The sequence below is a fragment of the Cariama cristata genome, unplaced genomic scaffold (genome assembly GCF_000690535.1).
Source record: "Cariama cristata isolate BGI_N322 unplaced genomic scaffold, ASM69053v1 scaffold17039, whole genome shotgun sequence".
Taxonomy (NCBI): domain Eukaryota; kingdom Metazoa; phylum Chordata; class Aves; order Cariamiformes; family Cariamidae; genus Cariama; species Cariama cristata.
The window spans coordinates 17,936-45,923 of NW_009636533.1; the positions used below are offsets into that span (position 1 = coordinate 17,936).

Here is a 27,988-nt window from a genome sequence, read left to right on the forward strand (position 1 = left end):
TGGTCTGAGAAGCGAAGCAGCGATGCACTGGCTTCACTCTTCTGCAGTGCCATCAATGATGTGCTTGAAGGAGAATGGAGAAAATTTGTACCCGGCTCCCACGTAGAACTTGTTCTGGAACTCCACCCTAGGGAGGAGCAGAGGGGGGGTGTCAATTCTGCCTGCGGTCAGGACCTACTGCCAGCTGAGAGGCTGAAACGTGGCACCCGCAGGAAAAGGGAGGCCATGAGAGATGGTGGCCTCTGAGCTGGGAATGTAGGCTCTTTCTGGAGCCAGCAGTGAGACACAGGCAGCGATCCAGTACGCATCAGCTTTGACTTCCCATCAGTCAGCCTGGAAACGTGCCTTATGAGGCCAGCCAGCAGGACCTCGCCTGTCCGCTAAACTGGTTCTAGCAGTTCTGAGAGCTGGGATAACCGTCTGCTGGTTGCACAGTCCAGTGGGAGACAGACATCTCCCCCTCCCTGCACAATGACAAGAAACTAGACCACGGTATCCTCACCAGGATTTGTGGTTTGTGGTGGGACATCACATGGTGAAAAAGGCCACAGACTGGGTGTTCAGGCAGGATGACTGGTGAAGGGTAATTTGTTACCTTGGTCTTGCTTTACATAAAAGCCCAATGGTGTGTCTGCACTGCTGTCCTTGCCTGGACTGATGTCTAGTTAAGGCAGACACAAGCTAACTTGAAACTGGTTTGCCACAAAGCCAAAACAGCCTGGAGCTCAACCTGGGCTAATGGCACAAGGGCTGACCCAGGTTTTCAGCAGGTTTTGCAGCCCTGAATGAAAAGCACTGCCTTGCTGCCGTAGGTAGTGCCCAGCTATCTTGTTTGATGGTAACCCTGGGTGGGATGCACAACCAGCAGTGTGGCTGTGAGAACTTCAGGCCTTATCATGCAGGTCAAGGTGGTCTCGGTGGCTCTGCCTGTTTACCGGGGCAGAACTACAGGTTGTCATTTGCCACACATGCCCACAGCCACCACAGGCTCAGGAGGACAGGCAGATTGCTCCAGGGAGCAGCTCAGAGATGGAGCAGGGAGCTCTGACCTCCCTTTGGAAGAGTCTCCCTTGGTCCATTTTGCAAAGGGGATGGATATCCTAATGCCTAGGTAATATCGGAGCATGTCTAACATCGGTTGACATGCCCACCTGTTTCCACAGCCTGATCCCTCCCAAAGACTGTTCTGGGAAAAGCTCCAAAAGACCACACCACATACCAGTGCAGACGCAAGGCATGCAGAAAGGCTGAGAGCCCCTCCATGACAAGCAGGATGGCTACTGTCAGCACTGCAAATGCTGCGAAGATGATGAAGATGACAATGAGGCCTGCCCAGCCACTGTTGTTGAACCCGTTGTGCATCACCATGGTCCAAAGGACCTCTGACAGTTCTGCAAAATGAAATAAAGGGAAAACGGTGCTGAGCAACAGCTGTGGACAGACACATCGCTCAGTCTGGCAGCTCACCCATTTTTCCCAGTTAGTTGAGTTGGCCTAGGATAAAATGTGGATCATAGTAAAATGTACATGACAGTAATCATGTATGGCCACCCTGCCTCTCCATGATGCCTGGGGAAGGAAAGTGGGTGCAGATTGTTTTCCTTTTCTCTTCTTCACTGTGTTAGAAGCACATGGTACTATTGTTGCTTGGCTTTGCGTTCCAAGTCCATGCAAGCACACTACCAAGACTGCTGTTACCCCAGCATGATACAGTCATCAGTTTAATTTGCACCTCTTTAACATGGCAGATAGGCAGTATATTCTAGGAATGCCTGCTGCTAAATCCCAGTGAACATGATCAATTGACATAGTCAATACATGTGTAGATGAGGTTACAAGCTGTACTGATTGATGCTAGCTAAGATCCACAGGAGACATGTAATTCCCATTTCTTCTCCAGACCACTTCTCTTAGGGTGTCACAGAGAACCTGTGATGGGAAAAAAAAGACCACTGCTTGGTCCCACCTGAGGCAGGCTGTATTAATGTTCAGGTTGCTTGCATGTTCTTAAGGATTTTTTTTCCTGCGCAGGTTTATATCAACGTTCACAGCACCGGTATATCTGATATGTCCTGTCAGCTCAATAATACATTCCTAACAACCAGCCCAGTCACACAGGATAGATTCAGGACTAAGTAATTTTCCTTTTGTGGTAAAGGCAAAGCAACACTTAGCCCAGCTCTTCTCCATCCCGATGCTCCAGCCAGCAGTTCAGCCTTCCATTTTGCCAGTCATTGGTCCGTAAGCCACATTCATATTCAATGACCTGTTACTTTATGTGACAACAAATGCAAAGGATGCCTTGCAACTGCTGCCCTCACAAAAAAAAACTCCTGTCAATGCCAGTTTGTAAGGCTGCAAAGGAATATGGTGGTTTTCCAGGCAGAATTCTGATGTAAGACTTAGGACTGCCCTTAGCTAAGCTTTTTAGTTGCTTTATTTTATTTTGTTTAGACACCTCTCCTCCATGTAAACCTAATGTGTAGTAGCTTCCACTCAACTCCTACTAAACTCATTTCTGTGACAAGAAGTACAGCTCACCCCTGTCAATCCATGGCGCATCCCCTCTTTTGTTTTCCTTTTTTGTGTACCCAATTCTTTAGGGCAGGCGCAACTCCTAGCCAGAGGCAGTACAGCAATATTAATATAAAACATTTCATAAAAATTAGAGTTGTTGAAAATCTGAAGTTCCAGCCTGAGGCAATTTCTAGCATTTGAGCATTTGTTTTTATCTTAAATCAAGACAAAAGACATTGAAATACTATACATTTCTCATGGAATGTGAGGTTCCACTAAATGTTGCTGGGAAAAACCGCAATGAAAATTACAAATTCCAGGAGTTCTTGAAGAAAAACTTTTCTTTCCAGTTAGTTGAACTAAATCGAAATAACTGTTTCAAGTCATTTTGACATTCATCTGCCGACCCTAAGGCTATAGCAAGTGCCTCTTGGGAAAAGACGTTATGGTTCCCATGCTGCCTTTACCTCTATGGACTGGACTATCCATTTGGACTGCACCTCCCACCGTGTCACACACCATGAGGACTATTGCAGAAGGGTGTCTACAGAGAAACGTGGGAAAGGGGCCCCGGCCAGTAAATGCAGTCAGGAACTGCCTGATATATAGCCGCCAGGGATCATTACTGAAAACTGAGATGGCCACCATGAAATGCTCGGATTGATCTGACCTGCAGCAAAACATTCTGAGACACAAATGTCCACAAAGAGAACTTTGATTTCACAGAGAAATTTGCAGCGATAACCAAACACCATCAGAAGCAGTCATCGGCATGGAGTTGCTGGTAAGGTAACTAACAGGTAGTCAATCACTCACGTGCATGGGCTAAGCTCAATGCCCAGAGCCGCAAGTAGGATGCTGTGTTGGAGATGCAGCCAAGGCAGTATTCAATGGTATGGATAGCTTGGTGGACAAATGTGTCTCCAAAATTGAACTGAAACAACAGAAAACCAAATGCATTTTATTAGTTCTTAGTTCAGGGCTTCCTGGTTAACAGAGTAACACTCGACCAAAGGTTCTTCATACTCCTCCCTTTTCCTTGTTATGTCCTGAGCAACACAAAGATATTTCCCAGACAAAGAGACTGCTCTGAAAAGTGTCAATTCGGTATGATATTCCCATACATTCTCCCTGGAGAAATACAATTCCAGTGAAAGGCAAATGTTCAGGAACCAGCTCATATTCCAGTCTTACAATTTCAAATGTTTAGATGTCAATCCAATTGCTACCGATCTTCATGATTTCTTATAGAGACAGAAATTGTTACATAAAATAGGGGTTTTCAGACTATCTGCCTATTGGCATACACATCTTGGGAGATATCACTGAATAAGCATATCTTCTAAGACTCTGACAATTCCTTGTGACTGGGAACTGCCAGCCATATCCACACTCAATATGGTTGGTATTCCCGACTGCTATGAACACTTCTGTCACTTTTTCAACTGTGTGGCTGCATACCGCAGAAACCCTTGACAATATCTGCCAAAGGAAGACTTTTCTCCCTAGTCAACACTGCAGGCTGCCAACTTTTAAATGCTCCTTGGCAATTTAAAGGAAGGAAAACTCACTGACTCTTGGGGAAGGCTTGACCTTCTCTGGGTGCAAGGTGGAAGTGAAACAACCACCCCTGGGGAAACAAAATCTTGAGGTTTGGAAAATGTTGAGGTTTGAAAAAATGCCTGCCTTCACCAGGAAGCTTGAGGTTTGTAAGAATGCCTGCACTCACCAGGCAAAACTAAAGGAAAAATTTAGAGGAATTCATTTTATGAAAATTCAAAGCTTACTCTGTTTGGAAACACACTCTTGCAAGAGTGTGTCTTGGTATCTTGTTAAAAATAAGGGCTGGCAACTCTGCAGAAGCCTTCTGCTTGACTTTGCGTCTTCTACTATTGTGTCTGTCTGAAGAATTTTCTGGCCACATTTTCTTACCTCTTCATCGTCATCCTCATGTCCTCCATGGCCAACACTGTGGTCTCCCTGGGAAGCTTTCTTAGAGTGATTGGTCTCTGGGACATCTACCTCATCTTCACCTCCAGGGTTTCCTGAGATGGCTTGAGCCTGAATCTTTCAGAAACAAAATGTAATATGTCTTCTGTGTCATGCAAAGGTTGATACCAAAATGAAGCAGACCATGGCACAGAACTCCATCAATAACCTCACGATGGGTAACGTGTGAAGGACTACATCACGAACATGAGGACAATTTTAACAATAGTCAATCATCACGGACAACAGAAACTGAGTCCTCCTGCCAAATGGCTAATAATACTTCACTGTTTTCCATCCTAGAGCATTTTCTAGTGATTCCAGCTAATTTGGAGCTAGTTTCTAGTCTCACCCTTTATGCACACCGTGAGAAGATCCATCACTTTTGGCAAATGAGAAAACTGAGGCACATTAAAGCTGATGATCTCAACTGGATAGGTGCAAATCAAAGGAATTAGTATCAAGTGAAAGGGAAATGGAGCCTGAAAGGATCAGGTGACTTGATGAAGGTCACACACTTCCTGGGATACAGACAAATACAATTTAGATCTCTTGTTTCATTTTAAATTGACAAAAACGTCATGACAACCCATCTTCTCTCCATAATAATTCTTTACAGAGCTTTTCTAGATGCCTGAAAAACCTGATCTGAGCCTCACTCCAGAAATGACAGCACAGCATAAGAATAGTCCTGCATTATATGACTATAACAGTCCTACTATACAGCATAAACAAATATGGACCTCACGGCTTCTGTCAGGTTCTGCCCTGTCACTCTTTACAGCTTCCAGCAGGTTTCATGGGCAAGGTCTCATGACAACATATTGTTTCCTATTGCAGCAGTAATCGTTGTTGCACCTGCTTTATCCGAATGTCAGCATAAAGAACAGACTTTGTTGCAAATATATAAATCTGGGTAAATGTAAGATGTGATCAGACAGCCAGCGTATGAAAATTAGGAACAGAAATACAGGGGCATAATAGGAGGTGGGGAAAAGCTGTCAGATGTTGCTAGCATAAAAGTAGGAGATGGAGTCAGCCATGTCAAGCTTTCATCCAAATCCCAGAAGAATGACAAAGTAAGAAATTACAGCACAGAGGCAGGGCTGCAAAGGTCTCCCAGGGACCTGGCTTTCAGTTATAGGCCAGAAGTGACTGGGTTGGAAAAGGTCACACAGCACAACCAGCATCTCTTTCTTCAAATGGAAACATCTGTGCCCTATAAAAGGTACTCCAGGCACTAACTCTGACTATAAAGAGAAGTAAATCCTGACAGACAAGGAATGTCCTGTTAGCATAATAAAGGAGAGCATTAATGAACAACTGGGAAACTGCAGCTGCCGCAGTTATGTGCTGAAGAGCTGGGCAAACCGCAGAGCCCATGGGAAGGAGGGCTCCATTAATGTGAAGGCAATCACTTAGGGAAGAAAGCGCTACTAGAAAGCGGGCAACAGCTTTTAAATCAAACCTCTCCTCCAAGCAGCATTTATGTCTCCAAGGCCAGGAGTATCGCAGATGCCCCATTCCTACAGAGCAGCCAACAAGTGGTTAGTGGTGGTTGTGCGCTGGCAACTGAGGTCTTTGCCCTGCCTTGGATTTACCAGCACTTCAGTCTTTCTAAACCTTCTCTGGTTTTGGATACGACCCTTGAAAGAGCTCAGTGTCAGTTTAACTCCTCTCCCAACAAAAAGGGTATGGCCTTGTAAGTAAAACTCCTGCTTCCCGTTTAGGTGGCTCTGCCAAATGCTCTTGGCATATGTGCCCTAAAGCACAGTTTGAAATCACCAGAGAAAGTCTGAGATCAGAGAAAAATAGAATTAGATCACTGCAATCAGTTTTTGGGGTCTGTCTCCTCAGCTTCACCTGTGCTGTACTGAATCCTCCTTGCCCAACCCACATCCCTTACCATGCGCTGCGCTTTCTGGTGGTTGGCTCGTAGGATGAAAGGTTTAATTAGGAGCATCCAGGGAACAGCAATCAGAGCAAATATGACCAAGAAACTCTGCACTTCTTTCTAAAAGCCAAAACAACAAGAAGAGCAAAAAGTTACTTCACTTCTTTTAGCCAACTATATTTATGGTTAGAAACCTGATTTTATAAAACAGTATTTTTTTTTATACAACAGATATACTCCCTGCATTGGTTGAGTCTCCTCTATTTGTAAGGACATGAAAATAAATGTATACTGCTTAAGGCTCCAGGAAGCACTGCCAGCTAGAAATGGCTGGAGACTCAGAGATGAAAGGCTTTCATGTTGGAAAGGTTTAATTTGCCAAACCACAATGCTACTGACTTGAACCTGGCTTTCCAGTGTCCCAAGTGAATGTGCTAACTGCTGGGTGAGCCAGTCAGTCTGCCATGCTTTAATCAATGTAGAAATGCTGCAAGTCATTCAAGTCTTCCCCTGGAAACCAGGGAATCCAGGATTTGCTCTATGTTTGCAATTTCAGAAGGGAATCGAATCCCCATTAGGTTTGATAATACATTGCCCCAGAATCTAAGCTGTTCTTGTTGCAGTATGCCATCCTTAATGCTGTCCTAACATAACGGTTTGTACTTTAAAAACAAAACAAAACCAACCCCAAACTACAACTTCTGCATTTTTTTTAAGCTGGCTCAGATCTCTGATCACCTTATGGTTGGTCTCATACAATCTTTTCATTCAGGCTACCCAGGTGGGGTAGGGGGTTAGAAATATGAGAAAAAAATTACCATCTTGGAAAGGTTTGGGGTTGTTACAAAGCAAAACATTGTCTAAAGACTTTTTGAAGGCTGGGAAAACTGTGTTTTCCCAAACTCCCCTGCAGCCTTAATGCAGTCACTTGGAACAGAACGGGGCTCTCTACTAACTCTGACTCACCAGCAGCCCTAAAACTGAGCTCACGTTGAAGTGCCAGAATGTGCACCTATAGAGCTGTAGATACGTGCATGTGGCTGAAGGTGGCATTTGCTTGCAGATCGTTCATTGATGCTGCTGAAGTAAAACCAAGCAAGGAAAAAAAAAAAAAAATCCATGTACTGAGCAAATAAATAGAGATGACTTTAAAAGAAGTTTTCTCTTAGGGGAGATTTTTTTTGCTTTTGTTTTTTAAGTGAACTCCCCAAGGGAGATATTTCTGACAAAAAGCTGCCAGAAAATCCTCTAGCTACTTCTATTTTTTAGCTGAAAATATAAAGTTTTCAAGTTTTCCAAAGAAGAGATAAGAAATTATTATGGAAAGGAGAGGCTTGCTTTGCCTCTAGCATCATGCCCAGACTTCAGGACAGCACATCTGCAACACTCAGCTTTGCATCTCTGATCATCCTCCTTAAGTATCTTAAATTGCATCATCATTCTTGTAAGGATGACAGTAAGAATAAGGTTTCCTCTGTGTCACTGGTTGATAGCTTCTCTATCCTACCTGTCTACGAGGCCAACACAAATACCAGAAAAACAAACTTATCTTATGTGACTGGCACTTGTGATTTAACTTCTGAGCCCGTTCTCCACCGTTATGCCCACCCTCCACAACACCCACTGTGAGTCCAAAACCAGCTACAGTGGATTCAAGCTGCTTGATCCATACCTGATGGAGATATAATGGAGCATTTGAAGTGTCACCATAATTGAACAGAAACATATTGATAAAGTGGATGAGGATGCTTGGTGCACTCTGGGATGAGTGGACATCAAAATGACACCATTTGAAAATAATCATGAAGACCAGGTAGCCAAAAAGAGAGACAATAAAAATCATCTCTGGAATGAACTGAAGGATAATGTTTATGTATTTCTTGAAGTAGCTGGAAAGAATCAGGAAAGATAACTACAATTAATACACTAGGTATTAATACAAGGTTGCACCCAAGTATGGCAGTACTGTACACTATTTAGTCTTTGGAAAATAACATAAGAAACACACAACTGTCACTAGCCAAGAAAGAAGTCTGTGATTGCAGTCTTTATCAATGAAAGTCATTATCTAAATACAAAAGCTTTGTCATATTGATTCTCTTCAGGTTTTTGTACTTGACTCACCAGTATCTCAACATCTCAAAAGATTACTACATTGAAATAAAAGCCAATTTTCAAAACATGGCTTATTTATAAAGTTAAGAAATGTATGCTGAGGAAGGCCAGAACCAGGTACAGAATCCATTCTGTAGGGGCAGTCCTCTCTTGTCATCTGCAAACACTTTCCATTCTTGAAGGTGATTACACACCTTCCAGTTTTGGAGAGTCTCTCGAGTCAGTAATGTCAGCCCCTTCACTCTATCACCATTTCTTATTTTTTGTTGCAAAATATGGAGGCAGAGGTATAGACACGCTCACCCACAGATCCTCACCAAAGGCCCACTAAGCCAGGTGAAGCACATGCACACATACTCTGCAAGATTTCAGTGTGATTTGGATTAGGCCAAAAAAGTTTGTATTTCAAGACAAAAATTATCAACAGCGTGAGTTGCTATATATTTTTAGTTTGGTGTACTTCAGTATTTCTGCAGAATCAAGAATATCTTTCAAGACAGAAATTATCAACAGTGGGAGGTGCTATATATTTTTAGTTTAGTGCACTTCAGTATTTCTGCAGAATCAAGAATATAAGAGAGAAAGTGGAAAAGAGTTTCTCCAAGTGAATATCTGCAATGTGATGGCTGTCCTTCTGGCCTTTGGACTCTGCACTCTGTACCCATAGTGGTACAGTTCAGTGATCAGGACTTGGGTGCTGCAGCAATGGGCTTGGTGAAAGAAACTTACATGTGGTTGAAGAGACTGAGTATCACCCCAAAAATCATGTGCACAATCCCTATGACAACTGACATCTTCATTTTGTAGGAGTTCAGGAAAGTCAGCTTGTTCGATGCAACATTCCAGATCTTTGGGGAAAGGAGCAGAGAGAGACAAAAGAACAAAATTTTTCAAGTGTGTGCTGGTTTTGGCTCGGCTAGAGTTGATTTTCTTCACAGTAGCTGGTATGGGGCTATGTTTTGGATTTATGCTGGAAACAGTGTTGATAACAGAGGGATGTTTTAGTTACTGCTGAATAGGGCTTGTACAGAGTCAAGGCCTTTTCTGCTCCTCACCCCACCCCACCAATGAGGAGACTGGAGGCACACAAGGAGTTGGGAGGGGACACAGCTGGGACAGCTGACCCCAGTGACCCAAGGGATATCCCATACCATATGATGTCATGCTCAGCATATAAGGTTGAGGGAAGGAGAAGGAAGGAGGGGACATTTGGAGTGATGATATTTGTCTTCCCAAGTAACAGCTACATGTGATGGAGCCCTGCTTTCCTGGAGATGGTTGAACACCTGCCTGCCCATGGGAAGTGGTGAATGAATTCCTTGTTTTGCTTTGCTTGCATGTGCAGCTTTTGCTTTATTTATTAAACTGTCTGTCTTCACCTCAACCCATGAGTTTTCTCACTTTTACTCTTCCAATTCTCTCCCCCATCCCACCAGGGAAGAGGCGAGCAAGCAGCTGTGTGGTGCTCAGTTGCCGGCTCCAGTTAAACCACAACAGGTGTTTGATTCATAACAAGATTTGTGGAAGTTATTACTTTGACACTACCGATTTACTCCTACCAGTTCTAGTAAGAAGGTAACAAGTGACGGAAATCTAGGTGTTCCCTACAATACTTTTCACTCTGCCAATCTTCTCATCTAAAAGATATAAAGTCTTATCCTCGTTTAACAGAGGAAATAACAGGTGTTTAAAATGATGTAGTGACTTTGCTTCAGTTCTCCAGAAACCAATGCAAAGGCTGGGAACAGAAATTAGATCTTTTCAGTGTTGTTCCTGGCCCTTAGGCTGAGTCATCTCCTTTAGCAGAGGTGGGAAGGCATGAGAAAATCCCTCCTGCTGCTAGGGAAATTTGTTCCACGTTCACCAGAGAAGCACCAAGGGCAGAGCATGTTTAAAGTTTTTGTTTGAACAAAAAAAATCTCATTCTTTCAAAAAAAAGCTGATCTCTCTTTGGCCATGGAGATCAGATTATCACCTGCCTCTCCACAGTAACTTTTCCGTTGTGTTAGGACAGTAACCTGCCTCTTCTCAGTCCTGCCTTTTTTATGCTACAGAGCTTTAGGGTTGCTTCTCCTTTCTCCTAAAACTTTCTAGACTCCAAGGCCTTCTGACCTCAGAGATGGTAAGTAGATACCTCTTTTCAGACACAAAGTCTTTTCAGACACCTGAACAGAAAGGAGGAAGACAAGATTATTCGGAGGGCAAAACATTAGCTTCTGTGTCTTTGTCCAAAGTACTTCGCCTCTTCTACAGCTATGGAAGAGACTGCCTAGCCTCCTCATCTCAGGGTGACTCTTTCTTTTCAAAGATACACCTCAGCCATCCTGCCAGGACTTGCACAATGCCAAGAGCCCTCCATCCTTCTGGATAGATGATAGGGATAATTTCCACAGAGAGGGCCACACCAAGGCGGGTGCTCTCCAGTTGACTCCTTCCCTGCCAGCACTTTTTCAGCCGTTCTTCTCTCCCAGCCAGGGTTCCCAGGCCCTCGAGCAGGTAGCAGCCAGGGTGGAAGAGGGGTTAGCCTAGGTTAACCTAAATTAGAGATGTGTCAGGTCAACATACAGAAAATTCAGCTTCCTCTGTCGTGACTTCCTGAACTGGACTGCCTACGTCCTGGGTAAAGCTTTAGAGCTGGGTTTATGAAAAACTTACTACAAGGTCAATGCCTCTGCAAACCGGGGGAAGACAGTGTTTCTTTGTGTGACCAACTGAAATGAGAGTGCATCCAGAAGAACAGAGATTAATTGGCTAACATGAAGACTGAAACAGGAAAGCTTGATGTTAACAACTACATTTCAATATGTGATAAAGAGAGAATGCCAAGAAAAAGGAAATAAGACACAGAAAAGTTAACTAATACTGGCATTTACTTCACACTTCACACGATAAATAGGCTGCATGGAAATCAGAACTGTGCCTTCAAACTTGTGAGGTAGCTCTGGAATGTGTTAAGTACTTAAGTAAGGAAACTGAGTCCAGCAGACTGGTGACAGAGCAGAAACTGCAGCACAAGACCATTCTCCAGCTAAATCAAAGTTCCTTCCTGCTCACCATTTTGCTGCTGCCTGTGCAAAACTGTCAGCAATATATATCCTTGATTGCTAAAGAAAAGCATCACAATGACTATGTAAAGAACAGGCAAAGAGAAAGAAGTGAAGAGGATCACTTCAGGGGAGAGAGCAGGGAAATACTGATGTACCTGATACATAGAAACAGGACTGAAATACATATTATCTTAGAGTAATTTAATTTAATTACCGGATCTATTCCAAATGGATATGGATTTCCAGAGTAGACTCCTGGGACTGCTGGATCCAACTGCAGCACCGTATTGTCCAGAAGCACATCCTTACTACAAGAGAAAAGGGAAATGACCTTTGCAGCTTAATCTCACTGTATAAGCCTATATTTATACGAGGTGTGCTGAGGACTACTACATGATATCTGTCACCCACGCATGCGCGCACGTGTGTGTCCTACAAAATGACAGTCCCCATCACATGGATAATTCTCTATGCATCAACTTGCGGACACCTGCAGATTTTTATGCACATCAGTGCCTGAACAAACAGATGTGTTCCCGGGGACTCTACATTTCCATTTCAATAGTGAGTTTGTCTCTGTGTGTCAGACAAAACCTCTGATTCATTCATGACTGCATCCACAGCAGGGAGTTCTTCCCTTCCACACACCAGCAGTCACCGTGTCTTTCTTTCAAAGCCCACACGCTCCATTCGGTGTGTTTTCACTTGTTTCCCACATTCAGCCACTTACTTCCAAGTGCTATTTTTAAACATGGGGATGATATGCCAGGAAGAGCCAAAGATGTTGAATGATTTGGAGAAGCAGTCATTGTAGATGAAGCCAGTGTACATGGAGAATATGCCCATGAGCAGGATCAGGTAGCGTCCACTGAAAAAGGTGTTCCAGATCTGCAGGGGGAAAAGGCAGTGCCAGTGATCAAAGTACCTACAGTCCCATCACACGGTGGGCCTCAGCCAACAGGAGACATGATTGTACTAATCTATGTATATACAATTATGAACAGGAAACTCCGTATCCCTTGGGCCCATCCAGGTCTCTGTGTAGAAGCAGGCAGAATTACTTACCAAATCTCTGCCTCATGAGCATCTTCGAAGGATCTCCACTCAGCCTTTGGAAGGCTGGATGCCCACTTTATCAAATGGCGATGATGAGCCTTTTCCTATGCTGATAGGGTGCACCAGCTCACTGGTACTCACCTCATTAGTGCTTTTCTGGGCCAGAAGGCTCTTCTCATTAATGACCATCCAAAGTGCAAAGCCCAGCATGACAGCACCATGGCCACAATCCCCAAACATCACCGCAAACAAGAAGGGGAAGGTAATGATAGTGTATGGAGCTGCAGGAAGGAAAGGACAAGAAGCTCAGCTCCTTCTAAAAAGGCCTCAGCAGAGAAGCAGTCCACCCCACTGGACCATACCTTACAGCTGCTGCCTTTAAAGGCCTCCACAATCCCTCCCTTACTCACCAGGCAGTCAGATCTAGTGCAGAACTAGCTTTACCATCAGAAAGATTGTCTAATTGTATGACCTACAGCTTCCTTGCAATTTTAGCCTTCATTTCTTATCTCACCATAATAAATGCCATGCGCAGACAATTGCATTCTATTTTGCAACAGAATAATGTACTTGAAGTTTACTATCATGTTCCTCAATCTTCTCAGCCTCAACAATCTGAGTTCATCCGATCCTTTCCCATGGGCCCCCATTTCTAGGTTTCTCTTTGTTCTCAGTGATCTCTTTAAGATTCTCTACCATTGTTTCACACTTTTCTCTGGTCCTTTTGGCCTTTTTTTGCCTCAGCATGATGAGCTCAACTTATATTTACATTTTAAGCCTAGGTCTTTTCCTCAGAGCTGCTACCTCACCGTTTGTTCCCCATCCTGTATTTGTGTAGTTCATTACTTGTGCCACAATCAATCACTGAAGACCAATGGCCAAATTTTTGCCTGAGAAAATCCATGCTTATGCACCAAACAGTATCAGTTTTCACCAGCAGAAAATATGATTCAGATTTCTCAATCAGCAACGAGTGCATATTTTAGGATAGTGATGGAGCTCAAAGGCTTTACTTTGGCTCTAGCAAGCCAGGTGCAGGTAGCTGAGTGTTTCTCACCTGGGTTCATCTCCCTGTAGTTGCCTACACCGTATGCATCCACGATGTTCTGAAATCCAGCTGTGAACTTGTTGGTCCTGTTGAAGGTGGGTGGTGCCATCCTGGTGTGTATGGCGGTAAGGATAGGCGCGATGGTAGAGCCACTGCGCTCCTGTAAATTCCGTGACAAGGACAGACACAGTCAGGGTAGCTAGCAGAGAAGAATCGGTCCCACAGCACCATGGCCTGTGTCCAAACATGCACAGGCAGCAACATGAAAGCTGGGCTCAAGAGTGTTGTATCTCAACCCTTTTTCTAATATTCAGATTTTTCCATTTTCTGTGCTATTGATTTCTTCAGGGAAAGCTGCCAGCACTGCTGACTCGTGGGTCAATCACAAACTTGCTAAGATGTAATGCTGACCTTAAACTCCCCGAGGCCAAGCATTCATGCAACAACTTCAACTTTAATTATAACAGAAAAAGGAGCCCAGCATTATGGTAACAGACAGAAGTCTGAACATATGCTCAATGTATAAACAATGCAGTTTGAGTGAGAGCTTCAGGGACTCAAAATGTTGGTCTCTTACCATTCCTTGATGGAGAGATCTTTTTATCCGGCCAGCATCAGCCACTGGGAACCAGATCTCTGCAATGACGCACTGCTGGGTGACGTCGATGTTACAGCAATTCAGGATATGGTAGATGGCCTTGATTTTCTTCACCTTGATCCCCCAGGACCACAAGTTGGCTGCTGCCTCATGCAGCAGTCGCTGGCGGTGGGACTCGGTTTGGGTTATCACCTGTAAGCACAGGACAGGCAGCGCTCGAGATAGGAAGGCATAGGTAGCACGATCTACTCAGCAGTTATTTGGGGAAGGCAGGTGGAAGAGGGTTGCGGAAAGGGAGTGATCACAGAATCACAGAATCGATTTGATTGGAAGAGACCTCTGGGGTCATCGAGTCCAATCTTTGCCCTGACATCACCATGTCAGCTAGACCATGGCACCAAGTGCCACGTCCACTCTTTTCCTAAACACCTCCAGGGATGGTGACTCCACTACCTCCCTGGGCAGCCCATTCCAATGCCTAATGACCTCTTCTGTGAAGAAATGCCTCATAATTTCTAGCCTGAACTCCTCTGGCAGTTTCAGACTATGTCATCTTGTCCTGTCACTAGTTGCCTGGGAGAAGAGGCCAACCCCCACCTCACTACAACCTCCTTTCAGGTAGTTGTAGAGAGCGATCAGGTCTCCCCTCAGCCTCCTCTTCTCCAGACTAAACAACCCCAGCTCCCTCAGCCGCTCCCCATCAGACTTGTTCTCCAGGCCCTTCATCAGCTTTGCTACCCTTCTCCGGACATGCTCCAGTACCTCAATGTCTGTCTTGAAGTGTGGGGCCCAAAACTGAACACAGTACTGATTTGTATGAATACGTGGGGTATCCCAGAGGACAGCGTATGCAGGTCGGGACACAGGAGCACCTGACACCAGGTGCACAATGCTGCTCACTAAGGACTCTCCCTGCATAGCCCAAAGCCTCTGTGAGTGTAGAGGAGACCATTGGGAGTTACCAAGCTGTGGGACTGGCTCCTTACCCATTTGCTTACAGACTGGTCACATCTCACCTTGCATTCCCACCCTGCCATCTCCTGTAGCCAGCTCTGTGCCACGAACTTGGGGCACATCACATCCATGAGCGTGCCTGCACTGCTAGAGCTACAGCTTATGGGCCTGGTGGGACCTCCATGCATCATGTGGCCACCACCGCACTGCTGCATAAATGAGCAATGGAGACAACGTGTCAGGAAGATAACCTGTGTGGTCTACAAGCACTGAAGAAACCTAGCTGCCCATGATGCACAGAAGTGAAAGTCAGTTTGGAAACAGGCTCACGTGCAGGCTTGGCAGTCACAAGTGTCCACAGTGGGGGTGACAGCAGGATGTCAACCACCAGATGGGCCACCTCAGGCAAACAGGGTGTCCATTCCCTCCTGCCTCGGGACCCACTGACTGCCACGTGTGACAGTACAAAGGTCACAGGCAGGAGTCCCTCCAAAAGGTGTAAAGCCCTGATACAGTATAGGAATATACAAGCTACCAAGCACCCGTAGCAACTGAACTTGTAACTTTCAACCCTGTCTTAAATGTTGGAGTAAAGAGGTTGGAGACTTGTACTTCTATAACAGCAGTCTTGGTTTTCCATTGCTAGTGTGATAAGGGCCCCAGGATTTCATTGGTAAAGAAAACCTAATTTAAATATAAAAGAAATCTTTAGAGTCCTATCTGAGCCTAGTATAGTTGTATTACAGTTGTGGCTGAACAACTTTGCAAGCTGCTGAGGGAAACCGCATTGTAAGAGCTAGACGAAATCGTGTTGGACAATGTGCAATTTGGTTACAATACCTATAGTCTGCTGATGACCTTAGATCCTACCCTGTAGCCCCAGATCATAAGGTAAAAACCTCTGACCTCTGCATGGCCAACAGCAGCAAGCAGTTTTTGAGCCCCTGACACAGGGGGCTGTCCCTCAGCAGCCCCTGAGGGGTGTAAAGGGGCAGAGCAGACCACAAGCACTGGCCTCTGTGGCTGGGGTGGGGACCGCTCCTGGGCTGGTGGTTGCATCCCCAGCCCCCTGCCAGCTCTGTGCCGCCAGCTCCCAAAACAAGCCTGGGATCTGGCCATGGCCATGGCCACAGGGTTTCAGACAGGACAAACGTCTGGGCAGGCCCCACTTGTAGGGTTCAGACCCCAGTAAAGCCACTGCCACTTACTGTGTTTAAATCCTCGATCCTGGTGTTGACTCCGTCAAGCATTTCTCGGCGCTCGGTGGCAGACTCTGGACAGGGATAAACCGTGGCACGAAATCTAGCCTCAGTAAGAGAGAAGTGAGAAACACCATTTACTTGATTGACTGGACTCCTGTCAGCTCAAAGGTGGGGAAATCGGACTTTATTCCTCTCCTGGTAGTATACTTTTCTTACATACTACAAAATTGTGCCTGGTCTCCCAGAAAGGTCCAAAAAAGGTACATTTTTCTCTTTGTGAGAAGAAGAATCCCTTTACCTGTTCTAGCTGAAAAAACACTCCCAATCTCAGGTGCTACAAAATACATGATATTATACAGTGGTCAGCACTAATATGTAGGTACCTCCCTCAGGCTCCCAAGTTGCTTGAACTGCAGAGAGCCCCCAAAACCCACCCGGGATGGCAAAGGCAGCCCCATGAAGACGGCAGCCAACAGATGTCCCTCTTGCTCTGAGCCTGGAAAAATCCTGCATCCCTCTCCCTGCACTGCGCTCCTGCCCTCGCTGGGAGAAGGCAGCAGCTCAGCAACTCCTGCACAGCAAGCAAACACCCTTCGGGCATGCAGGCTGTGTCAGTAAATAACACTTTCCAAAAAAAAAAAAAAAAAAAAAGACTATATTTCCAGGATAAAACAAAAGGAGGATGACCGTACAGCTGGCTCTTGGTGTCTGGTTCATCTGTTTGGCTAGACAGTTTGGGAGCAAGGGAAGGAAAGGTAAAGTTTTTTTTAAACACCTGAGAATGCTATCTGTTATGTCAGCCTAGATATGGCCAGGCCACTATAAACGTTTTTATAACCTTACCCCCAAAGCTGTTATTTGGGACACTCAGCCGGTTTATTTAGTTTGGTATAATAAGGACTAATGCGGGCTTTTAATACGTGAGTGAAGGTCTTATCTCCATGCAGGTGTTATATACTGCTTCATCTATAGTATGCAACATGACCTTCTCTAGCACAACCACAAGTCACACCATGTTCTCTAGCACAACCGCAAGTCACACCAGTATAAATGTGCTTACCCTAGCAGAGCCCACTGCAGTGTCGTAAAGCCACCGTGTGAACCCAATACAGCCAATTGGAAACAAATAAGTTGCATGTCTCTGAAAAGTGTACAGCTACCTGTCCTGCCTGCAAAACATGTCCCAGAGTATACTTCATGCGCGAAGAGCAGGCACAAGGAGCTCCCACCGGGACCTCACAGATCACAAGCTGTGCTGCTGCAAGGCTCTGCGCCTACCAGCTTTAACTGGGCTGAGGTGGTGCAGTAACTAACATAGCAGAGATCCTTCCATTTTTTCCTACTCAGTTTGTTCAGTGATATCTAGTGCTTGGGTCAGCCCCGCCACTTCAAGGGCATTATAAATGTCGTCCCTCAATATTGCCCCAACAGGTCTGCAGGAAGAGATCTTCTGCCCACCTAAGGCAACACGCTTCCACCACCCTGCAGTGGAGTTAGGCTGAGTTAGGGTTGCTGAAGGGCTGCCTTTCTGCACGTGAGATGAAATAAAAGGAGATGTAACAGGGTCATAGGGGTCTATCCTTGTTTAAGAGACAAAAACGTGCATGCTCTGTGTACAGATAAGCATCATGTTCTGGCTTTGAGCACAGAATATCACTGCCTGCTCTCCAAAATCAGTTCCAGCAAGCACACAAGTGAGGACAGCTACAAACTGAACAAAACATGCTGCAGTTTCCTAGAGATCAGCCCAGAGCTGTGTGTAGTGACAGCACGCGCTCTTCAGCTAAACTCCCCTTTCCTGAATTGAATCTTTCCTCACTCAACACCTGGTATTCATTTCCAAAGGTTATTCACCCTACCTAATTATTTCCATCTTCTTATTCTTCACAGTTCTTAGTTCATTTTTAATAAGGATTCTTAATCAAACTTGAAAGCTTATTCCTCCATGCTGTACAGTTCCCCTGTTTCCAATAACGTTATTGCAGCAGTGTTGCTTTGATCTTTTAACAGGCATTTTGCATATTGAGTATCAGCTTTGCCCTAATGGCACAGACATCTCTGAAAGCTCCAGGAGAATTCAGCAGGGAATCCTTACATTGATAAACCCAGTTTAGTATTCACATTAGCACTAAGGCAGCTGCAAGAAAAGGAGGAAAAGAAAAATTCTTCCATTTTCCTCCTCCCTGCTCCCTCTACATCTTTCACTAATAAATTTGTGCATGGACTTAATGCTCATGAAATTGGCAGACTAATGTTGCCAATTAGAGTCAAGCAGGGACTACAAGCGTAACCTGAGGCACACTGCTCTGCAAACAAATCTTAGCCTGCCTTGCAGGAGACTGGCTTATACCAGTCCCATGATTTTTTGCAGGATATTTACTTGTCATGAATGATGACTTAGTGCTAAGCAGAAATGTCCTGCTGGGGCTGGAATGACACTGCCATCTGCTTCAGGCATAGTTAACTCTGCCTTGAAGATGGACCAGTCCAAAATGTCTTGGCCTGTGTACCAGGGATGGCTGATGGCCCACAGAGCACAAAAGAAAAGTCATGGGATTAATACATTTAAAAAACTGCCAGTCAGCAAAACGTTCGTATATATATGCATATTAGCACATTTGAAAGAGAGGAAGAAAAGACATAAAGGATGATTTCAAGTGTAGTCTGATTAGCTGGCAATCAACAAAAACCAGTGCACTAGCACTGCAAAGGACATCCCGTGAATTTGTCTTAGGTAGGTATGTTCTCCTTCAGCTACAAGAAGCTGAGAGAAACCAGTCTAAGTTCCTTTCTATGCACCTACCACCACATCCGTGCTCAGAGCTCGTAACAGCTTTGCACATCATGGCCCACCCTGCAGGGATCTGCTCACACCTCCAGCGCTGCCTGGCCCCACGCTCCCAGCTGCACCCCGCTGCAGAGTCTCGTGCCTCCAGTTTGGATGATTTGGGGTTCAATCATTAATGAAAATGCTGACAGGCATCACATTGTCTGTTCTTTTACTCCCATCCCAGAAAAAAAGTATTGGGCTTTTGACCGCAGGGAATTTAAAATGCTGCAGGGGGGGGGAAGAAAGAAAATCCTCCAAAATGAAGCACCTGTGGCACTCTGCGGGCAATCCTGGCCAGCTCTAGATGTACGGCCTGGCAACTTGCAAGGCCATCGGCACAGGGGCAAATGCAACGGGAAGTGTTCACCACCAGCAGCTGCCCATGAGTGCAGGGGGGGAGCAGGGTGCTGAACAGCATCTAAAAAGCAGGCAAAGAAATGGGACATAAGGAGGAAATTGTAATCCAGAAAGAAAACGAGACGTGCTGAAAGCTCAAAGATCAGTGGCAGCAGCAGACTGATCCAGCACAGTGGCGATGGCAAAATTCCCTCCATGTCTGAGGTTCAGGATCAGAAATCGGTGACTGAGAGCTGGGAGTCTGCCCCGAGCCGTGCATGTTCCTGTGGCTGCTTTATAGAGAGAGATGCCCGTCTCAGGAGGGCTGAATTGCTCTCAAGATGAGCATTGCCCTACAATGCCTATAGAAGGCATCTTGGAGGGCCCCATTTCTAATGCAGGAGTTGCTAATAGTCCCCAGGGGGTCTGTCGCTTCATGGGACTGAAGTCCGTTCTCCCAGCTGGATGAACTGATCTTCCTGCTTTTATTCTGATTAAAGGTAGGATATAAGGAAAGACCTGCGCTGAGGGCACATGTCGGGTAAGAGCAATTGCTCACCCCCTCCCTGCGACCTTCTGCAGCCTGCAGGTCCTTGGCTGGCCCTGCTTGGCCCAGGGGCTGTACCTGGAATGGATTCAGTGACAGCAGACAGATCCCCTCATCAAGTCTGATTTACACTGCAACAAAGCCCATCGGTCATCAGCGTTATGAAAGAGTAACAAAATATTCAACCTGAATTATCTTTTCAAGATGCTTAACAGGGTGGAAACAAGTCAGGTTGTATGAAGCTTTCATTTCTCTCCTGGGCTCTGTCTCTGATTACACAGATAGTGCTCAAAGGCCTTGGGAAAGGGTTGAATAAACTTCAGCATCATCTTTTGACGATGAAATGAAGGAAGGTTTGAGAGCCAGTCAGGGATTACCGTTTTCCCAGTGCCCAAGTTGGGGCCCCTGATTTTCAGGGGAAGGATGCCAAGTAGTTCTTAAAAAGCAGTCCCCTTTAAGGTGTCCCAAGTTAAAAACCTAGCAACGGAAGCTCCCAAGATCTTTAAGTCACTTTGGAAAATTTAGGACCTTGACTTCCAAGTGCCAAAGTGACAGATATCTTTCATGATTACGAACAGCAGTGCTGAGGAGCAGAAGGGAGCTTGGTAGCAGAGCTGACAGCCGGAGAGCTGGAGATCTGATCTCCAGCTCCAAATTCAGCCAGCCTGGGCTGACAGGTAAACACCTCTGTGGGAGTTGCTGTGGCTTACCCACAGGCCTGCCTTACCCATCACAAATCTTCTTGATTTTTTGTTTAAGCTGCTCTCCTTGATAGAAGATAATGAACACGTTCTTCTTCACCTCTTCTCTCTGCAACAATTCAAGCATAATTTAATGCACCCAGAGCAAAGAGTCCGGTGCGGAAAAGGTGGTTGTATTTTTTTGTGGCAGCCTCCCCACTGGGTTGTTCTTTTCCTCCAGCCCCAGTTTTCCAGCAGCAATGTTTTCCCTAGATGCTGCTTCAAGGACCAGGCACAGGCAGCAGCTCTGGGTTATGGGGGAAGGAGCAATGTAGAGTAGAGAGGTAGGGGATCAGAGGTCTGTCGGGGCACAGGGCTCACCCCAGAGACATCAAGGGGAATCGACTCTCCGTGGCCAGCCCCAGTGAGGACAGCTGCAGCCCACCTCCCTGGTGGTCCCTGTAACACAGCCGCTCTGCTAAGGGCTCACACGCATCTTGACCAGGCAGGAAAAAGAAGCCATCTCGATAATGGCAAAATGGGAAAGCAATGTCAAAAAAATTTCTCCCATCCTCAAACTTTCCTTACTTCTACAGGCTGCCTTCAGACGCTCAGCTCTGGTGAGAGCTGGTGCTGCAGCATGGCCAGGGCACCAGTTTGGTTTCTGCAGATCACAGGCATGCACGAGGAGCAGCATGAAGCAAACCCAGGTTGGTACCTACTGTCACAGGGTCCTCCAGGGGAGTGTCCATTTCGGTGTACCTCAGGTAGATGTTTCCCCTGCAGGCTCGCCACAGTAAACGCTCGAAGGGTATCATCCTTTCCCTCTTTATTACCCCTGCTGTGAATCTGAGCAGAGTTAAAAGACAAAGAAATTACAAGACTGTTCTAAGTCTTTTAGGGCTGTATCACACACAGTTTCACAATCTCTTGTTTTCTAGTCCGTGATAGCTAAAGAAATTACAAGCCCATTCTAAGTCTTTTAGGACCTGTATCACACACAGTTTTACAATCTCTTGTTTTCTAGTCCGTGATAGCCAGGGCTCTGCTGCTGCTGTAGGTCTTCTAGGAAAGACCCCCCTTGCTCAAGTCTGGCTCTTATCTCAATCTACTGACTTTATCCTGTTGTTATTTCTTTAAAACATAGTAAGTCCTCCCCAGATCAACAGAAAAAGGAGAAGAGACAATTCTGGCTAGAAGTGGAGAGATGCTTAAAATCACACGAAGAGAGAGTTCCTGAATGACAGAGGTAGGAGGTGGCAATTTTGAAGTGGCGGTTTATCTTTACTCCCTCCTGTTTTCCTTTTCCCAGAAATCACCAGACTGCACCTTGGAAGTACAGTATGACATGCTGGTATACACTCAGCAAGGCAAACCCTCTGCAGGCATATGCTTCGCTGATAAAAGAGTTGAACAGGACTTCAGAAATACCAGCACGAGCAGCTGAAAACACCAACCTGGAAGAACACCATCAGTGAGTTTCACCGCACCTAGCTGATGTAGACACAGGGGAAAGCTATTTGAGCCTATGCTGTCCACCGAATTAACATCAGGAATACACATGGTGGTGTTTCCACTTCCCTAATTCTCACCCTCAGCACCACTTTCTATTGCAGACAAAGCCCAGTGCAAGCAATCTCATGGCTTTTTGCTGTGGTTAGACATACATCCCTGAGGACCAGGCTGCTAGCCCAATGCCTGAGTCCAGAAGCCACAGGTGAGATGCATAAGATAACAATTTTCAGTCAATACCTACTAAGAGGTCACTGGAATTGGTGGCCTGGAAATAAAAGTCCATTTGTCCCACTGGCCCATAACCTGACCATAGTTTTGATGATAACTTCAGAGGATCATTACTCTGATCTTCATTAAACAGCTACGTTGAAGAGGCTGGTGAGCAACCTCTGCTAAGAAGCTGAAGGAAGTGCACCAGTGTCACAGCAATGCAGTGCAGGTGGGAAGCCTGGCCAAGATGGGGACCATCACCAATACACACCCCAGCTTGGCAGCTGCAGCAGCAGGAGTGCTTCTCAGCTCCAGCAGTCCAGATGTGTCTTCACTGAAGAAATCATCTGGCAGATTGGTTTCTGCCTGGAAAACATGAGTTTTAAAAAACTATTCAGCACTGCCAGTTTGAAAACTATTTTCATATTTTTCTCCTGACATTTTTCTCCCAGAGGTAGCTTTCCACAGAAATTTAGACCAAAGAAAGAAAAGAAAAGAAAAAAAAAAGTAAGCTATATCTTTGCAACTGAAAAGCATAAATGCCATTTTCAAAGAGATCTGGGAACCAGGTTCTTAAGCCTCATTGACTCACAGAGCAATGCAGGCTTCAAAGTGATTGAGGTGCTTTTGCAAACATATCTTATTGGTTTGTAGTAAAGACCACTGGGTGTTGATTAAAAATCAATAACAACAACGCACATCAAATGTAAATGTCAGTATTTTTAGGAACCTTTCACATCTCTGTTGGAAGAGCAAAGAGTTCTCTCACCTCGAAGAAGTCCTGGGTTTTCTTCAGCAAATGTTTGAGCTCCGTCAGCTCAAGGAAGTTCTGCTTCAGTGTTTGCTGGTTCTGGTTGGCTTCCAGCAGCTCGGCTTCAAGTTTCTCCAGCACCGTCTGTTTAGGGTCCAAGCACAACCAGAAAAACTCTGAAGCAAACCAATGGCCCTTTAGCAAGCTGATATCAAATCTCAAACAATAGATGGTTGGGTTTTTTTTCCAAGGGGGGAGTACAGAAATATTCAATAAGCACTTCAATAAACACTGAGTTTGTCAGAAGACATTTATCAATGCCAATGCCCCATTTTCCCATTGCCACATTCCCTACTGGGTGCTTTGTCCTCTTCTGGCATTACAGTTCTGACTCACCTGAGCAAAGCACAGGCAGGTAAATGGGTGCATGGTGTGGGTGTCAGCCTGTCTTGGCACCTATGTGGTTCCCTGCAGGACATGTCAGACCCCAGGTGGACTGGCTGTCAGTCTGCTGGCTACAGAAACAGCCTACAACATAGCCATTAGCTTAGGTTCATTAGCTGTAGGCCAAAAATCAGGGGAGGATGTGGGTCCAGGGACACAATAGGCAACCACCTTGCTTGTGAAGCTGAAGCCCTTGGAAAGCATGATTTTTCTTCCTAGTCACATACATGTGCAGCACTTAAAAATTATCCCATTAGTAAACTTAGCTTCCAGTTGGGCTAGAATAAAGCAACCCTTGCACCTTCAAAAGCAAGGCACAAATATTTGTGTCAGGTCCCAACATTACTATACCACAACCATACTCCCACCGGTTCTAACATCAGCTGTCCTGGTTAATCACCAAAAACCTCCTTCTTCACTCCGAAAGGATGATGGGGACATTTTGTGATAGTGATGCCTTTCCACGAATATGTGGGATCAGAGCTATGCTTCACAGAGGATGGTAAAACAACTGGGCTTCTTTAGGAACACGCAGTAAGACCAGCCTTAACCTAACTGCTGAAAGAGCAACTTGGGGAGCACCTCCCCAGGCAGGGAGAGCTGTGCCAGCCTCAGCTACCGCGTCGTTCCTTGCAGGGGAGGGCTGTATCGAGCACATTACGCAGACATCCCTGTGCACATCCCCTTCTCTCTCTCCTTGGCCCGCTCCGAATTCTGTACCTCCATATCAATCATTTCCCGAGGCAGGGGGGTCTCTGGGTACTTTTTTAGTTTCACTATGTCAACATTGTCTTCCATCTCATTTTCCAGAAAACCTGCAAGGAAAGGACACAGAAGTCTCGATACAGAGTCATCCCTGCTGCATCATCCTGGTCACCAGCTGCTGCTAAGCCCTCTGTCAGGACCGAGGCATCACAGGGAGGTGTGACAAGGGCCATCATCCCAGTGCATATATACAACCATCAAGAACTGGACACCCAGCAGCCTTCTTTCTCAGTGAGGATGCTGTTTCTCCTGAAGTCATGGTAGCCTTTCCCACCTGGACGGACCTCTCCCTGGCACAAATTGGCAGCAGGGGACCCCCTTGCCTGAGGTGCTCAGTAAGGCATGCAGCCAGCACAGGTTTCATTCCTCCGCTCTAGCAATGGCAAGTGCTGTCACAGTGGTTATGATGGGCACCGGTACTGTGGTGAGGGGAGTGCAGAGCTCACAGGACACAGGTCCATGGGACAGCAGGCACCACGAGCTCTGTTGCTTGGATTTTAAGGATTTTTCCCCAGGCTGAAGCTCTTGGCTGCAGGAAGTGTGTGCCAATGGCTGGGCACTGGTGTAAGAGGTTATTCGGATTAGCCTCCTGCCCACCCCCAGATTTATCTTGTGGTTTTATATAAGCCAATTAACCTCCTTTCAGTTCAGTCAACCATTTTCAAAACAGGGGCAACAATTTATTGCCCATATGGGTTGAAGTGGTAATTAGCTGGTGCATGCAAAACATTTCCAGGGGCTCAGATGAAAACATCACCATTTGCCACTAATTCTGCTCCACAGTGTGAGAGCACTTAACAAAGAAATAAATCCCACACAGCCAGTTGGCAGAAAGCTGATTGCATTTGACAAGCATTTACTTACGCAGGATCCTCTCCAAGGATTCGCACCTTCTCACTTCATTCACAAACTTTCTCTGGAAGCTGTTGACATTCACATTCAGCTAAAAACAGGAGGGAAAACAAGCCTGTGGCTGGAAGCTGCACGCTGCTGAGCCCATTTTTAACATCAGCAGAGAACGAACACCTTCGGTGCAGACGACCAACACCGCTGCATCTTACAGAGTCCTAGTGGCAGGGCAATACCATGGGTTTCCTTATGGCCAAGGACATGGTGGCCTTACACTAGGCTCATTTCCACCCAGCCTTGCTGTGACAGCAGGCGTCATAGATGAACTCTAGTGGAGTCACGCCTCATTTTCCTGTGGTGGAAGGAAACATCCTAAGGTTGTGTAGAGGTTGTGCAGAATGCTGGATGGGGACTCAGGGATGGGTTGGGTCTCAACATAGTGACTGGTTTTCAGATCAGCTTTGGGGAAGTCCTGCTCTTGCCATGGGCTTTTTGACCACCCTGCAGGTGCACGTTTCCCAAGTGCTTTGAGGGAAAGACAAGCACACCCTGGGGTGCATCTCCCGCAGCTCAGTGTGCCAGCCGGGCCAGCCAGGCACTACTCACATCTCTGAACTGGACCAGACCCAGCTCCCCAAGCTCGGCCACGCAGCAGTAGGCAGCTTCCACCTGCAGAAAGAGTTGCATCAGGCTCATCTCCTCGCTTCGGAAAACTGAGGCCATTTTGCCTGCCCTCCTCCGACCTGGGAGTCCGTGGGGGCCTTGGTGGTGGCAGCACAGTCTTCCTCGCCCAGGAAGGTGCCAAGCACTGCAGAAACATTAGGACCACAGAGTCAAGGTGCTGGAAGCTAACCTAATGCTGCCCATCATGTCCTTCAAAAGGTTTTTTTTTCACCTCCTAAAAGCCTCCTGGAACCCACATGAGGCTTCATCCCACCAGAGCGGTGATAGATGCTAAGGTATGTGTGTGACACAGGGAAAGTGGGGAGTCACTGGTCCCCTAGGACAGATGATGAGCAAATATCCTGCCCTGTCCTCTGCTGTACCAAAGTCGCTTCAGACCACTGCACTCAGGCCCTTTATTTGAGTTTTGGATGCTGAGCTCATGAAGGACATGTTTTCTCTTTGTCTTCCGCAACACAGAGAAGAAAAATCATTAATTACACCTTGCAATTAGGTCAGCAAAAGAGGTCTGACTGGTATTTATCACTTTCATTTGTAGTGTGAACACAACATTGCAAACACATCTGGAGCACATTATATGGGGACAGGGAGAAGAGGGGACTATTTTATTTAAATTAAAACAAACTTTAAGAAAGTAAAAGCATTTTCTCCTCATAAAGGACTGTTTTCAAAATGAGATACACAAAATGTCATACACTTCACAAAAGTTCCTTTTGTTTATATGTTTCTTATTATTTACTTTGGGTAACCTGAACATACAAATTTTCTTTAGTTGTTCTTGCACAAAATTAACTGATTGGCATGAACAGAGTAATTATTCTTTCCCAGAGAAAAACATGCAAGTAGATACACTTCTTGCATGCATTTAATTTTGTAGCAAGCCTACATTTTATAAATAGCAAAACAAAATCCCTTTATAACCTCACTTCTACTTGTTGATAGGGATCGAGGTCAATTGTCCCTAATCCTCTCTCCCTCCATGAACCTTGTCTTGCAGCACTTTTTAAAATGTGGATTCTAATAATTTTCTTTATAGCATATGAAAGATTTATCTTAAATGTGAGAGAAACACTTTGCAAGATATTAAAAGCTTGTTTAACAGGAGAACCATAGTCACAAGTCTCTATTTGCTCAATTGTCCTGTTATTTTTCCTCGTCTTACTCTCTGGACTCATTCCCTAAATGATTTAAGATGTTTAAAATGTAAGACAACTAGTAGCTTGTTAAAAGAAAACATACCATATGCCAGCTCCAGTGGGTTGAATAAATATATAATCTTTAAAGCTGGTTGGACATTTTTTAACAAACTATATTTTTCACAGGAAAAAGACACAAAAGCTGCAGGAGTCCCCCACTACTTATGCAAGAAAGTGAAAAAATTCCCTAGCTCTGATTTTCCAAAAGTTTAAAAGGTCATCAAAATGTCCCATCTTAACTTCTTTAGACTGAAAAGTGCTAAGAGACTGTAATTTAAAGCAATTTGTGTTTCTAAACCTGCAGTAACTTCCATAAAAAATGTTAAAACCTTAGCATTAAAAGAACAAAATTCAAATGAAATATTTGGAAATATCTTAGCTAAACTTCTTCAAACTATCCAGACCCAGGGTTCTACTTTTCCTTGGTAATCAGTCAGTAAAAAAACCCAAAGCTTACTTTCATCTTGATTTAGAATGAAAGAAAAATTAAAAATAAAAAGAGAAGCCTCTTCCCAGCCAGGAAACCCTTCCCAGTCCGGCTCCAAGGAAGGCAGAGCGTTCACCCTTCATCAGTTCCTGCAGATACAAGAGGCTTGCCCAAAGGCACCTGCTGCCAGCCATGCCTCTATCAACACTCCCTGCAATTTTTTGCTTTGGCAAAAGAACAGTTAATTGAGAAATTACTCACGCTGTCCCTGGTCGCTATATTCCAGCAGAATTGCACTGCATTAAAATGCATTAAAACGCACCGGGTTTTGGGC

General features: G+C 45.3%; 1 protein-coding gene across 1 annotated transcript; it reads right to left on the bottom strand.

Annotated features, from left to right (window-relative positions):
• Positions 1-33: 33 nt before the first annotated feature.
• ATP6V0A4 (ATPase, H+ transporting, lysosomal V0 subunit a4) lies at positions 34-27,902 on the bottom strand. Its single transcript, XM_009707953.1, has 21 exons — positions 27,869-27,902; positions 25,954-26,156; positions 25,363-25,441; positions 24,454-24,548; positions 23,308-23,433; positions 22,810-22,904; positions 21,536-21,662; positions 20,861-20,943; positions 16,427-16,520; positions 14,244-14,456; positions 13,676-13,826; positions 12,760-12,899; positions 12,293-12,450; positions 11,777-11,870; positions 9,245-9,363; positions 8,073-8,289; positions 6,413-6,520; positions 4,450-4,584; positions 3,334-3,451; positions 1,220-1,391; positions 34-127 (listed from the first exon to the last, which is right to left on the bottom strand). Exons 2-21 carry the CDS (start codon positions 26,068-26,070, stop codon positions 34-36), a joined length of 2,535 nt encoding a protein of 844 aa, XP_009706255.1. The 5' UTR covers positions 26,071-26,156; positions 27,869-27,902.
• Between the last annotated feature and the right edge of the window lie 86 nt (positions 27,903-27,988).

Excerpts from the sequence above, each read along its gene's own strand:
- ATP6V0A4 (XM_009707953.1), bottom strand. The coding sequence starts at position 26,070 with ATGGCCTCAGTTTTCCGAAGCGAGGAGATGAGCCTGATGCAACTCTTT. Across the intron at positions 24,549-25,362 it reads ATCCTTGGAGAGGATCCTGC|GTTTTCTGGAAAATGAGATG; the intron begins GTAAGTAAATGC and ends CTTTCCTTGCAG. Across the intron at positions 12,900-13,675 it reads CTACAGGGAGATGAACCCAG|CTCCATACACTATCATTACC; the intron begins GTGAGAAACACT and ends TCCTTCCTGCAG.